We start from the raw sequence: 14,364 nt of genomic DNA on the forward strand, positions 1-14,364 counted from the left end.
GTAATCCTAGCTACTTGGGAGGCTGAGGCAGGAGAATCGCTTGAACCTGGGAGGCGGAGGTTGCAGTGAGCCAAGATTGTGCCATTGCACTCCAGCTTGGGCAACAAGAGCAAAACTCCATCTCAACAACAACAACAAAAGTACTCAAGTAATGTTGAAGCTTTTAAGCTGAATGATGAATACACACATGATCACTGTATTGGGCTCCATAGCTTATTACTAGGAAAAGGGGTATCTCACTGAGCTCTGGTGTGGGGAGGGGCAGGCCAATAGGGGCAGGGGACTGAACAGGGCTTTTGAGGACATGTCCCCTGCACTGAAATCAGAAGAACTAACAGGCAGCAGCCAGGCCAAGAAAGCTGGGCTGAAAGATGTGTTCATGGATCTAGGGGCAGAAAAAGTATCTCGACAGAGGTAACAACAGCAATGGCTTGAAGGCAGGTGAAAGCATGAGGAATCAAGGAAACAAATTATATCAAAGTATTATCACCATAGGACAAAATGTTAATTTGGCTCCATCCCAGCTAGATACTAAAAAGCTAGTACAAACATGCTAATGCAACAGTGAGCATATATTTAGGAAAATAAAAAAAAAAACTAAGGGGGAGAAAGACTCACCAACCAAGAAACCAAAGCAAATATCCAGCTAAATAATCCCTAGATTTTAACATTTCCAATTAATACAGCTATAACATTTTAAAAAATTAAATACTAAGCTGCAAGAAAAATGAGAACTCAAGATACTAAAGAATTCATAAGAATACAATGTGAAAGGTCAGATATTTTGAATTACATAATGTTGATAAATTCTGAGCCAGTATCGTGAGTGGCACTGTAGTGAAATGAGGACATTGACAAAAACTGGCTCTGCTGATGTAGAAACATTAGGAGAGACCTCAAAGCCACGTGTGATAAGGAGGTATTAGATTTAAGAATGTGGCTCCTGGCAGTGCAATGAGAACAAAGGTCCTCAACACCTTCCCATGAGGAGGCCTTCGTAAAAAATGACAGTTCTAAGAGGGGCTTTCAAAACAAGGATTGACAAGATGATCTCTAAAGTATCCGAGTTGGGGAAAGAGGAGGATTTAGAAAAACAAAACTCCATGACCAATTCATGCCCAGGGTGAAGAGGGTGACAGTCCAGCATGGAGAACAGGCTTGGCCCACATTGTCAACAGGCCATAATACTGATCATGACCCCAAACCAAATGATTTTGAGACACTGAAAGACAATTCAAGAGTAGATCAGACATCCAGTTTTTCTTTTCTTTTCTTCCCTTTTTTTTTTTTTTTTTTTGAGATACAGTTTCACTCTTGTTGCCCAGGCTGGAATACAATGGCGTGATCTCGGCTCACCGCAACCTGTGCCTACCAGGTTCAAGTGATTCTCCTGCCTCAGCCTCCCAAGTAGCTGGGACTACAGGTGCACACCACCACGCCCAGCTAATTTTTGAATTTTTAGTAGAAATGGGGTTTCTCCATGTTGGTCAGGCTGGTCTCGATCTCCTGACCTCAGGTGATCTGCCCGCCTCGGCCTCCCAGTGCTGGGATTACAGGCGTGAGCCACCATGCCTGGCCCAGTTTTTCATTCAATACACACTTGGTGCCTACTGCATTCCAGGTACAGAGCCAGGCTTGGGGAAATGTCAGTGAAGCACACAGAAAAGGCTCCCATTCTCATGGAATTTACAATCCAGTGAGGTGAACAGAAGTGCAGGATGTTATAATACAGTATAACGAGCACTATGCTAGAGGAAGTATAGGGAATATCTAGGAGGACACCAGACTGAGGTTCTAATAAAGCAAATATTGAACTAGAGCAATCAGCGAACTAGACAATATAGTAACAGAAACTATCCAAATTGAAACAGAAAAAAATCCAAGGAAAAGAATAAAAGTGAGTTTCAGTGAGCTATGGACAAATTCAGTGAGCTATGGACAAATTCAGTGAGCTATGGGACAAATTGACCTAATATATGTAATTATAAGTGGAGTCCCTGATGAAGAGCGGAGAAAAGGAGGCCCATAAAAAGTACGTGAATAGGCCGGGTGCAGTGACTCACGCCTATAATCCCAGCACTTTGGGAGGCTGAGGCAGGTAGATCACGAGGTCAGGAGTTTGAGACCAGCCTGACCAACATGGTGAAACCCTGTCTCTATTAAAAATATAAAAATTTAGCTGAGCATGGTGGCATGCTCCTGTAATCCCAGCTACTCAGGAGGCTGAGGCAGGAGAATTGCTTGAACCCAGGAGGCGGAGGTTGCAGTGAGCTGAGATTGTGCCACTGCACTCCAGCCTGGGCGACAGAGCAAGACTCTGTCCCCCCCAAAAAAAAAAAAAAGTATATGAATAAATAATCACCAATAAATTTTCAGGTTTGATGAAAACCATAAACCAAAGATCCAAGGAACTCAATGAATCCCAAATACAAGAAACATGATGTTATATCATAATCAAATTTTTCAAAAATGGTGATAAGGTAAAAGCAGTAAAGAAAAAAGACACATTATATGAAGATAGTGATGAAAGACTTCCTATCAAACAATGTGAGAAGAAAGTAACATCTTCAAAGTATTGAGAAAAAAAACCTTTTAACTGAGAATTTTACACCTCGCAAAAATAACTTTCAAAAACCAAAGGTGAGGGCTGGGTGCGGTGACCTGTCACTGTGGTTACAGGCTGGATGTGGGCCTACAATCCCAGAACTTTGGGAGGCTGAAGCAGGCAGATGGCTTGAGCTTAGGAGTTCAAGACCAGCCTGGGCAACATGGTGAAACCCCATCTCTACAAAAAAATACAAAAATTAGCTGGGTGCAGTTGTATGCACCTGTAGTCCCAGCTACTTGGGAGGCTGAGGCAGGATAATTGCTTGCGCCTGGGAGGCAGAAGTTGCCATGAGCTGAGATCGCACCATTGCACTCCCGCCTGGGCGACAGGAGTGAAACCCTATCTCAAAAACAAACAAACAAACAAAAACCCAAAACAAAAAACAAAACCAAAGATGAAATAAAGACATTTCCAGACCTACAAAAGCCAGGGGAATTCATCAATGGCAGACCTACAATGCAGGAAATGTTAAAGGATGTCCTTTAGGCAGAAGGAAAATGATGCCAAAAAGAAATCTGGTTGTAAACAGGGAAATGAGAGCATTGGAAACAGTAACTACATGGGTAGATAGGATTTTTCTTATTATTGAAATCTGTGTTGCCCAGACTGATCTTGAACTCCTGGCCTAAAGGATATAGGATAGCAAGACCCATCTCTAAAAAAAATTAAGAAGGTAGCCAGGCACAGTGGCATACATCTGTGGTCCTAGCTACTCTGAAGGATGAGGCAGAAGGATCACCTGAGCCCGGGAGTTGGAGGCTGCAGTGAGCTATGATTATACCACTGTACTCTAGCCTGGGCAACAGAGCGAGACCTGTGTCTAAAAAGAGAGAGAGAGGGCCAGGTGCGTTGACTCACACCTGTAATCCTAGCACGCTGGGAGGCTCAGGCGGGTGGATCACGAGGTCAGGATTTTGAGACCAGCCTGGCCAACATAGTGAAACCCCGTCTCTACTAAAAATACCAAAAATTAGCTGGGCGTAGTGGTGGGCTCCTGTAATCCCAGCTACTTGGGAAGCTGAGGCAGGAGAATCGCTTGAACCCAGGAGGCAGAGGTTACAGTGGGCCAAGATCACGCCACTGCACTCCAGCCTGGGCAACAGTGTGAGACTCCGTCTCAAAAACAAAAACAAAAACAAAAAACAAAAAACAAAACAAAACAAAACAAAGTGAGAGAGAGACACATACACACACACACAAATAGTTTAAAAGTAAAAGAATAGAAAATACCACGTTAATATTCAAAGAAAACTGGAGTGGTTATTTAACATTAATATTAAATTATATTTTTATTAATTGTATTATTTCCAAAATTATTCTAACATTTTATTAGCTAACATTAAATTAATATTTTAATATTAGACAAAATAGATTTCAAAGCAGAGAACAATGCCAGGGATAAAAAAGTTATTTTATCAAAATAAAGTGGTCAATTCTCCCCAGATTGAGTTCTCGATTCAAGGTAATCCCAATGAAAATCTCAGCAGGCTTTTTCGTAAAAATTGACAAACTGCTGATTATAAAGTTCATATGGAAATGCAAAAGTCCAAAGACCCAAAATAACCATTTTTTTTTTTTTAAACAATGTTGGAGAACTTACATGCCGCAATTTAAAACCTTACTTGAAAGCTACAATAATAAAGACAGTGCATTGCTGGTAATGGTAAGTATATAGATCAACTAGACCAAGTTCAGAGTATAGTATTAAACCCTTATATTGATAGTAAATGTATTTTAGACAAAGGCGCCAAGGTAATTAAATGGGGGAAAGATGGTCTTTTCAAGAAACGGTGCTGGGACAACTGGATGTCCACTTGTAAGAAAGATGATGTTAAACACTTACTTTACACCATATACAACAGTCAATTCAAAATGGCTCATAGCTCTTAATGTAAAGCCCAAAACTATAATATGTCTAGAAAAAAATGTAGAAAAAATACTGTGATCTTGGTTTAGGCAAAGGTTTCTTAGATACAATATCAAAAGCATGATCCATGTAAGAACTCACTGATAAATCAGAATTCATTAAAACTTAAAACTTCTGGCCGGACGCGGTGGCTCAAGCCTGTAATCCCAGCACTTTGGGAGGCCGAGGTGGGTGGATCACGAGGTCAGGAGATCGAGACCATCCTGGCTAACACGGTGAAATCCCGTCTCTACTAAAAATACAAAAAATCAGCTGGGCGTGGTCACGGGCACCTGTAGTCCCAGCTACTCGCGAGGCTGAGGCAGGAGAATAGCATGAACCCGGGAGGCGGAGCTTGCAGTGAGCTGAGATCGCGACACTGCATTCCAGCCTGGGCGACAGGGCCAGACTCTGTCTCAAAAAAAAAAAAAAAAAAAAAAAAAAAACTTAAAACTTCTGTTCTTCAAAAGATGGTGTCAAAAGAATGAGAAGACAAGCCACAGATTGGAAGAAAATATCTGCCAAGAATATACCTGATAAAGGACTTGTATCTAGAATATATAAAGAACTCTCAAAACTAAATGATAAGAAAATAAGCAGTCCCTTTAAAATACGCAGAAGATCTGACTAGATGCTTCACTGAAAAAGAAAAATGACTGGCAAATTAACACATGGAAGGACTCTCAGCAGTAGTGATTAGGGTAATGCAATGAAAACTGCAATGAGACACCACAATACGTTTAGCAGAATGGCTCAAATTAGAAAGACCGGCCAGATCAAATGCTGCTGGGAGTGTAAAAGAAGTAGAATTCATACACTGCTGGTAGGCTGGTAGGAATGTCAAATGGTAGAACCACTCTGGAAAAACAGTTTGGCAGTTGCTTAAAAAGTGAAACCTACACCTACTGTATGACTAGCTACTTGACTCTTTGGTAGTACTTTTTTTACCCAAGAGGAAAAAAAAGTATCTATCCATGTAAGGACGTGAGGTGAATGTGTGTAGTAATATCCCAAACTGAATAATATCCCCAAACTGGAAACGACCCAAATATTGATCAACAGGTGAACTGATAAACAAAGTGGGGTACACAGAGTCCATGGAACACTACTGAGCAATAAAAAGAAATGAGCTACTGAAACACAGAGCAACGTAGCTGAAGCTCATAGTAACAACGCTGTGAAAGGAGCCCGACAGGAGGAGTCTATGCTGTGTGGCTCCATTCACAGAGGTTTCCAGAAACTGCAACAAATCTATAGTGGCAAACAGCAAGTCAGTGGTTGCCAAGGACATGGGTAAAAGTTGAGGAGTGGGGAGGGAGATAATTACAAAGAGACACAAGGATACTTTTGCACAACTGGTAGCAATGACTCTTTTTTCCTTCTTTTTTTATTTCCATATAAAGGACCAGAAGCAATAACTTTCTCTTAGGAGGGTGTGTGTGTGAGAAAATTAGCTTTCTGAAAATACTGAGAACCAGCTATAACCTAAACCTAATTTTATTTTCTTTTTCTTTCTTTCTTTTTATTTTTTATTTTATTTTATTTTTTTTTGAGGTGGGATCTCACTCTGTCACCAGGCTGGAGTGCAGCGGTGTGATCTCAGCTCACTGTAACCTCCTCCTCTCGGGCTCAAGCAATCCTCCCACTTCAGCCTCTTGAGTAGCTGGGACCATAGGCATGCACCACCATGCCCAGCTAATCTAATTTTCTGTATTTTGGGTAGAGATGAGGTTTCACCATGTTGTCCAGCCTGGTCTCGAACTCCTGAGCTCAAGAGATCTGCCCACCTCAGCCTCCCAAAGTGCTAGGATTACAGACATGAGCCATTGCACCTGGCCTGATTTTTTTTTTTTAAGAGACAAGGTCTTGCTCTGTCACTTAGGGTGAAGTGCTGTGATGCAATCACAACTCACTGCAGCCTCAAACTCCTGGGCTCAAGTGATCCTCCTGCCTCAGCCTCCCAAGGAGCTACTATGCTCAGTTAATTTAAAGCATCTTAAATCTGATTTTTAAAAATATTAGTCAACTGTATTTTGTGCACTTTAAGCAAAAAAAAAAGTAATTGAAATTCTAGCCATTTTACGGCATTATCATGTAACCTACATAGTATTTTCTTAAATAATGTGCAGCTGGATTCAAGTTTTATGTGTAAAAAAATGGAAGCACAAATGTTCTATCAGAAAACAGAGGTGAGTATTTAAATAATCTTGGAGCTGAGGACAGCCTGTCTAAGATGACACTAAAACAGAAACAATGAGGGATGTCAGTACAGGGGAAAGTCACCATAGAGAGTGGGGAAAGCTCTGCCACACATTTCTCAGGGCAGAGACGGGCTGAAAGCATTTCGGAAGGCAATCTAATAAAAGCTATTAAAAGTAAAAATGTAATATCCTCTGTACCCAGTATAGTAATTACTCAGTAATTCCATACCTGAAAATCTGTCCCACAAAAATACAAGTACCAATACAAGTTGGACATACATGCATGGCGTTCATTGCAGCTTTACTTTTAGAGGGCATCTGCACAACACACCCACGTGTGGAACACACATAGCTAGGGTGGGAGAGGCCTCTGTCAGGTGAGCTGCAGGGATCCCTACAAGCTGTTGCTGAGAGCAAAAAGCAAGAGGCAGGAAAGGAAAATTCTAAATCTGTAAAATAAATAATGGCAAACTACATGTCTCTGTGTATATGTACAGATATATATGGGCCTATATGAGATTGCATAATAAGTCAGAAGGAAAATATGGATATGCAAGCTCTAGGCTGCCATCATGGGCTACCAAGAGCACTAGGATTGAGGGTGGAGGGCTGAGGTATGTAGGTGTAAATGTGTGCGTGCATAAAGAGATAAATTAGACGATGGTTACCAAAATGTTAAAGATGGCTATTATGGGGATATGGAGTTTTCAGTGACTTTTTACTTTGTTATTTACATTTTAATCTATTGTTTGAATTCTTTAGAAATATCATCTTATTTGTATATATATATACATATTTTTTTGAGACGGAGTCTCACTCTGTCACCCAGGCTGGAGTGCAGTGGTGCAATCTCGGCTCACTGCAAGCTCTGCTCCCAGGTTCACGCCATTCTCCTGGCTCAGCCTCCCGAGTAGCTGGGACCACAGGCGCTCGCCACCACGCCCGGCTAATTTTTTTTGTATGTTTAGTAGAGACGGGGTTTCACTGTGTTAGCCAGGATGGTCTCGATCTCCTGACCTCGTGATCCATCCACTTCGGCCTCCCAGAGTGCTGGGATTACAGGTGTGAGCCACTGCGCCCAGCCATTATTTGTATAATTTTAAAAAGCCATTTTAAGGCCAGGCGCGGTGGCTCACACCTGTAATCCCAGCATTTTGGGAGGCTGAGGCGGGCGAATCACAAGGTCAGGAGATCGAGACCATCCTGGCTAACAGGGTGAAACCCCATCTCTACTAAAAATACAAAAAAATTAGCCAGGCGTGGTGGCCGGCGCCTGTAGTCCCAGCTACTCAGGAGGCTGAGGCAGGAGAATGGTGTGAACCCGGGAGGCAGACCTTGCAGTGAGCTGAGATTGCACCACTCACCACTGCACTCCAGCCTGGGCGACAGTGAGACTCCATCTCAAAAAAAAAAAAAAAAAAAAAAAGCCATTTTAAGTATGGCAAACCAGAATATATATCTTAAAAGTTAAAAGGCAAAAGAAAATTGGAGGAAAATAATTCAACATTTTATAAAGGGTTAATCTTTATTATATAAAGAGCTTTTCCATACTAATAGGAAAAAATACCCTCCAGAGAAATGGGCAAATGACATGAACAGGCAATTCAAAGAAGAATAATTGTTTCATGTAGTCAACCTCAACAAATATTTAAAGAAATGGAAATTGAAAAAATGAGTCAGGAAAGTAATCAAAATGAAAACTCCTTGTGTTGGCAAGGATTAAGGGACCAAGCATTTCACACACTATATGGTGGGAATGTTATTTTTGGTGGAGAGGCTAATTTGGCAACATAAAGCCTTAAAAATACATATATACTGTGACTCAAAAATTCTATCTCTAGGAATTTACGCTATAGAAATCAACAGAAAAAAGTACCAAAAATGTTTATGGTATTGGTTATGGTATTGCTATTGAAGTTGGTATGGTATTGCTATGATAAAGTACAAGTATGTTTACGGTATTTCTATAAAATAATTAAAACTGCAAACAATCTAAATGACCATCAATGGGGCAGCCATTAAATGGAATACAATGCAGCTGTTAAAATGATGGCACAAACTTCCAGTTAAAGGTCATGGCTGAATGCACATGTTATGTTTACATCTCATCTTTCCAAAAGTTCAACTGAAATAACAGAAAAATAAATAGGTAAAATTAGAGCTTCACTGAGAACCTGGGAGGAGTGCTACTCACAAACCAGACCCTTCAGAAACTTCTGGAAGAGAATAAAACACAGCAAAAGATTTACTGAAAATGTAATGGAAAAAGAAACTTGTAACTCCATAAAAACAAAAGCAAGGACCTCCAGGAAAAGTTTCTCAGCAGAATTCCTAAATAACTCCTAGATAAGAAGTATCAACTAAGAGAAACTACAGCAGTTGTGGTTGGTTGAGAAATTAGCCCAAGGGTAACGTGGCAGCAGTGCCTGCATTCAGAGGAGATGGCGCTGGTATTCATATGGACATTGGTGCTGGTATTGGTGTTCACATTACTATTGCTATTACTACCACTCTTTGCTAGATAAAGACCCCAGAAGAGCTCTCTAAAGTGCAAGGCCAGAGACAGCTGGCAGCCCAAGAGCTGACTGACCAAGAGTGGGTGTCCATGCACCCAAGAGACCACACGATCAGCGCAAACTCACCCCATCCCAGCCTCTCTTCCTCACACAGTCACCCGAGTGTGTCCCTCTGCCTGCATGCACTCGGTACACCATCTATGCAAATGCCTCGGTGAAGGCCTGAGGGAACCCCCAGGACAGACACATGTTATAGAGGGAAGGGAAAGATGACTAACATTTGCTCATTCTGTAAACCTCCACATACTTGTATTTCTTTACCATGAATACATATTCATATATATATATATATGTGTGTGTGTATACTTAAATAATTCACATATTTAATTCATATATTTAAATTTAAATATAGATTCAAATCAATATTTATTAATGTAGAATTATATCAAGAGATGTTAAAATAAGAAAGCATAATATAAAATAGCCTGGCTTTATTTTTGTAGAAAAAATTGTATTTTTTTTTAGACAGAGTCTCGCTCTGTCACCCAGGCTGCAGTGCAGTGGCGTGATCTCGGCTCACTGCAAGCTCCACCTCCTGGGTTCACACCATTCTCCTGCCTTAGCCTCCCTAGTAGCTGAGACTACAGGCACCTGCCAGCACGCCCAGCTAATTTTTGTATTTTTAGTAGAGATGGGGTTTCACCACACTGGCCAGGCTGGTCTCGAACTCCTGACCTCATGATCCACCACCTCGGCCTCCCAAAGTGCTGGGATTACAGGCATGAGCCACCGCGCCTGGCCTAAAAAATTGTATTTTATAAATATATGTGCTTAGCAAAAAGTGTGGAAAGACAGACACCACAGTTCTGCATGGTGGATAACAAGTGACTTATTATTTTTATTTCTTTTCTGTATCTAAGGAATTTTCTATAATGAGAAATTAATCATGAGTCTTTTTTAGTTCAAAATACAGAGCCATTTAGAAAGTTAATTGCTTTAAGTGTGATGCAAGCTGCATCATAAGTTCAAGGGAATTTATAGCTTTCTTTTTTTTCATCAGATATAGCTTCAACAACGACCAAAAAATGGAGCTCTTCATCATAGCATCAGATACTTCAACACATTTCTGGAAATCAGAAGCCACTGGCACAAATCTGAAAAGGAAGATGGGGTGGGGTGTCCTTTTTGCCCGCACACTGGAGTGCATGGGTTTCTGGGTGTGAAGTCCCCCTCTTGCTAACTCAGCACTTCACGAGAAGAGAACCCATCTGTCTTGTTCTCCTGCTATGTTCTCAGAATAAACAGAATAAAACATAACATATCAGTATGAAGTCCCCTCTTGGAAACAGAAAGTGCACAGGCAAACACATATGGAGACAAAACTTCAATAGCAAGGCAGGAAAATGGCATTTAACAAAGACAGTTGTTTAAACAACTTACAGGATGCTTGGCTGAAAGTCTTCCAGTCACAGTTCCAGTCTGATTCCATGTAGAGGAAATGGAGCCCTTTATTAGTTAAAAAGAATCAGTGTAAATTCTGGCAATGCTATGTGAAGTTAAGAATGTGGCGGAGCCTCCGCTCACAACATACAACACTCGCTGCTCCTCCAGAGGCCAACAAGCTGCTGGCCCTAAACTTCCAACCCTGAAATGTCCTTGGGGTTACAAAACTCCTGACATGTGATCAGGGAAGGGTGAAGAAGGAGGTTTCCCCCTAACCCATGTAGGAACTGCCATAAGACTTTATGTCACTTACAAATCCTGTGCATAGGGAGAGGAAGGGCTGTTGGGCCGTGGGGAGCTTGGTGTGGGCTTGAGGTGGGACTGTGCATCACAGACAGGTTCTGTCACTTGCTGTGTGAACCTGAACGAGTCACAGAACATCTCTTGACTGCAGTCTCCTCAAGTCTGAACTAAAACAGTAACATCTTCCTCAAATGAGTCCAGAACAGAGATGCAATCGTGGATGTGAAAGCAGGTCAGCTGGAGCTTCCTCATAAACAGAGGGTTTCAAGGCATAACATCAACCTATGCTGCAAGGGGACCTAAATGATGCCAATATCATGGTTCATAGTTTCAAGAATATTAGATTATTTCGGCTGGGCGCGGTGGCTTACGCCTGTAATCCCAGCACTTTGGGAGGCTGAGGCGGGCGGATCACGAGGTAAGAGTTTGAGACCAGCCTGGCCAACATAGTGAAACCCTGTCTCTACTAAAAATAGCAAAAATTAGCTGGGCGTGGTGGCAGACACCCGTAATCCCAGCTATTTGGGAGGCTGAGGCAGGAGAATTGCTTGGAGCCGGGAGGTGGAGGTTGCAGTGAGCCAAGATCCTGACACTACACTCCAGCCCGGGCAACAGTGCAAGACTCTGTCTCAAAAAAAAAAAAAAAAAAAAAAAAAAAAGAATATTAGACTATTTCATCATTTACTAAAATTACAAAGGTCCTGTATGTGTCTGAACTCACAGTCCTAATCACAGTATCTTTTTATAAATTGTTACCTTTTTCGTGCAAGCTAGCAATCCATCTACAAAGGTTGACTTGATCTTGTGAACCTAAGGTAGAAAGACAAGAATAATCATTTTCTTTAAGTCTTAAGTCTTTTTTTGTGGGGAGAAGGAGTCTCGCTCCATTGCCCAGGCTGGAGTGCAGTGGCGTGATCTCAGCTCGCCGCAACTTCTGCCTCCTGAGTTCAAGCGATTCTCTTGCCTCAGTCTCCTGAGTAGCTGGGATTACAGGCGTGTGCCATCATGCCCGGCTAAGTTTTATATTTTTAGTGAGATGGGGTTTCGCCATGTTGGCCAGGCTGGTCTCGAACCTCTGACCTCAGGTGATCCGCCCACCTCAGCCTCTCAAAGTGCTGGGATTACAGGCGTGAGCCATCGCGCCCCACCTAAGTCTTTAAACAGGAATGGTGTGAATGGTGTTTCACAGAGTGCCGGGCACGTGCTGCTACTATCACCTCAGATGACTCCGAGAGGCCCTGGAATGACCTTAGGTGGTACCAGGATTAAATAACACTGACCCACAGAGAAAGATGTCATTCCACTCTTTAAAAATAGATCTATTAATTCTAGAATCATTCTAGATTTGCAGGAAATTTGCAAAGATAAACAGATAAACAAATACCCTGACACAGTGTCTCCTCTGGTGGCCCCTTTACATCGTTGCAGGGAGAAAGGGCCAGGCTGGAGCCAGTGTGCTCCCTCACAGCTGCCAGGCCCTCAGGATACAGCAGCCCACAGGCTCAGTGAATACTAGGACCTATGCTGTGGGCAGTGGCAAAAGCTATAAACGTGGCTCACAATCAAAAGAGAACTTTGGAAGGAAATGGCAGGTGTGTGAACAGAGAAAGGGAATCACCAGGGGAGGGGAGGGGGCCACTCATGAAATCCCTGGCAAATGTAAATGCAGGATGACACAACACTGCTACAGTATGGCCTTGGACAACACTGCTACAGTATGGCCTTGGACAACACTGCTACAGTATGGCCTTGGACAACACTGCTACAGTATGGCCTTGGCAGACCTAGAAGCCAGGGAGGGGTTGTGGGAGGCTTCGAGACTAGGTACTGCTGGGCGTCTCCTGCACACCGACGACACACAGCCATGGCATGCCACCTACTTCCTTCTGATTCCTCATTGTCTTCTTCCATTTTGACTCCTGGGGTTCACGAGTGGGGCTGATTGCAGACTTGGGTAAAATCACACTGGGGTGCAAGTAAACAGTGCCAGTACAAGGTTAACCTGACAAAACTCTATTCCCCTGAGAACACTAGGAGGGCTACTTCAGCCATTATGGATTTCCGTTGACAGACACAGGGCCGTGTGGTTCCCCTTCATCACCTTTTACCTTTTACGTACAAAAAAATTAACTTACCTGCCTGTATTCCAAAATTATCTTGGGTAATGGATGAAAGTCTCGCAGAGCATTTAACTAAACATGAAAATAAATACTACCAATGTAATTCGTTCATTTTAACATTTTAAACACTTACTTTCATCTGGAGAAAGTCCTCATAATAAATGGTCTAATTGAGCATATTTTCCAAAATAAAGATGCATAATAAACTCAAGTTTATGAAGTGTCTTAATCCTAACCCCTTACAAAACCATTCTGATGTCTACATGGGCACTAAAAACACCTCAGATAAGCTTGGAAATAAGATTCCTCTTGAGATTTAAATTAGCGAAATCTAAATCCAGGGTAGGTAAAATACCATGTCAGTGCCTACAAATGTATAGCTTGATAAATGCATAATTTCAGGGAGGGAGTAATGGATTATGAGTTTAAAAATTAACTTTAAAAATCAAAATATAACATACCTATAGGAAAGTGCAAGACAGTAAGAAAAGTTTGTTAATTATCACAAAGTGAGCACAGTTGTTCACCACCACCCACAGCAAGCAATGAAACATCCCAATTTCCCCAGTAGGTACTGGCTCCTTCCCCAGAGCTAACCACCATCTGGACTTCTACCACAGGTTACCTGTTTCCTGTTGTTGGTCTAATATCATTTTTTAAGGGTTCATCAATATATGAAGCAGTATTTCATTTATTTGCACTGCTGTGTAGTATTCAAGTGCATGAATGTAGAACATTATCCATTCCACCTTTGATGGATATGTGTTTTTTTCCACCTTAGGGCTATCATGAATAATGCTGGTACAGAGATTTTAGTTAATGTATGTCCACAGTTCTGTGGAATACGTACATTAAGAAGTGTGAAACTGCTGCATCAACTTTAGCAGAGATAACTGCCAGTTCTCCAAAGTAAACGTACCTGTTTATACCCCTTTCAGCAAAACATAAAAGTTAAAGCTGATCCACATTTTTGCCAGTGTATGTCATCACTGGTGTTAATTTTAGCTGTTCTGGTAAATGAGAAGTGATCTCTCACTGTAGTTTTAGTTTGTATTTCCCCAGTGACTAACGCTGTTGGACACTATTCATATATTTGACTAATTGTATATCTTTTTTCATTAAGCCCCTGTTCGTGTCTTTTGCTCACATAAAAAATTGGTTTGTGTGTCTTTTTCTCCTTGGGTTGTAGAAATTTGTTATTCTGGACAGTTTTTTGGTCAGTTATATTTATTGGAAATATCTTCTCTCCTTCTGTGGCTAGCTTTTT

General features: G+C 41.6%; 1 protein-coding gene across 2 annotated transcripts in view; it reads right to left on the bottom strand.

Annotated features, from left to right (window-relative positions):
- LOC129035766 (HAUS augmin-like complex subunit 3) overlaps positions 1–14,364 on the bottom strand; it is a 169,224-nt gene that overhangs the window by 75,798 nt on the left and 79,062 nt on the right. For both annotated transcript variants that reach the window (XM_063664416.1, XM_054486565.2), the window contains 3 exons: positions 13,113–13,169; positions 11,734–11,787; positions 10,672–10,737 (listed from right to left, as the gene is read on the bottom strand). In XM_063664416.1, coding sequence (XP_063520486.1) covers positions 10,672–10,737; positions 11,734–11,787; positions 13,113–13,169 — 177 coding nt within the window. The remainder of the gene's footprint in view (positions 1–10,671; positions 10,738–11,733; positions 11,788–13,112; positions 13,170–14,364) is intronic.

Source organism: Pongo pygmaeus, chromosome 3 (assembly GCF_028885625.2).
Source record: "Pongo pygmaeus isolate AG05252 chromosome 3, NHGRI_mPonPyg2-v2.0_pri, whole genome shotgun sequence".
NCBI classification, from domain to species: Eukaryota; Metazoa; Chordata; class Mammalia; order Primates; family Hominidae; genus Pongo; species Pongo pygmaeus.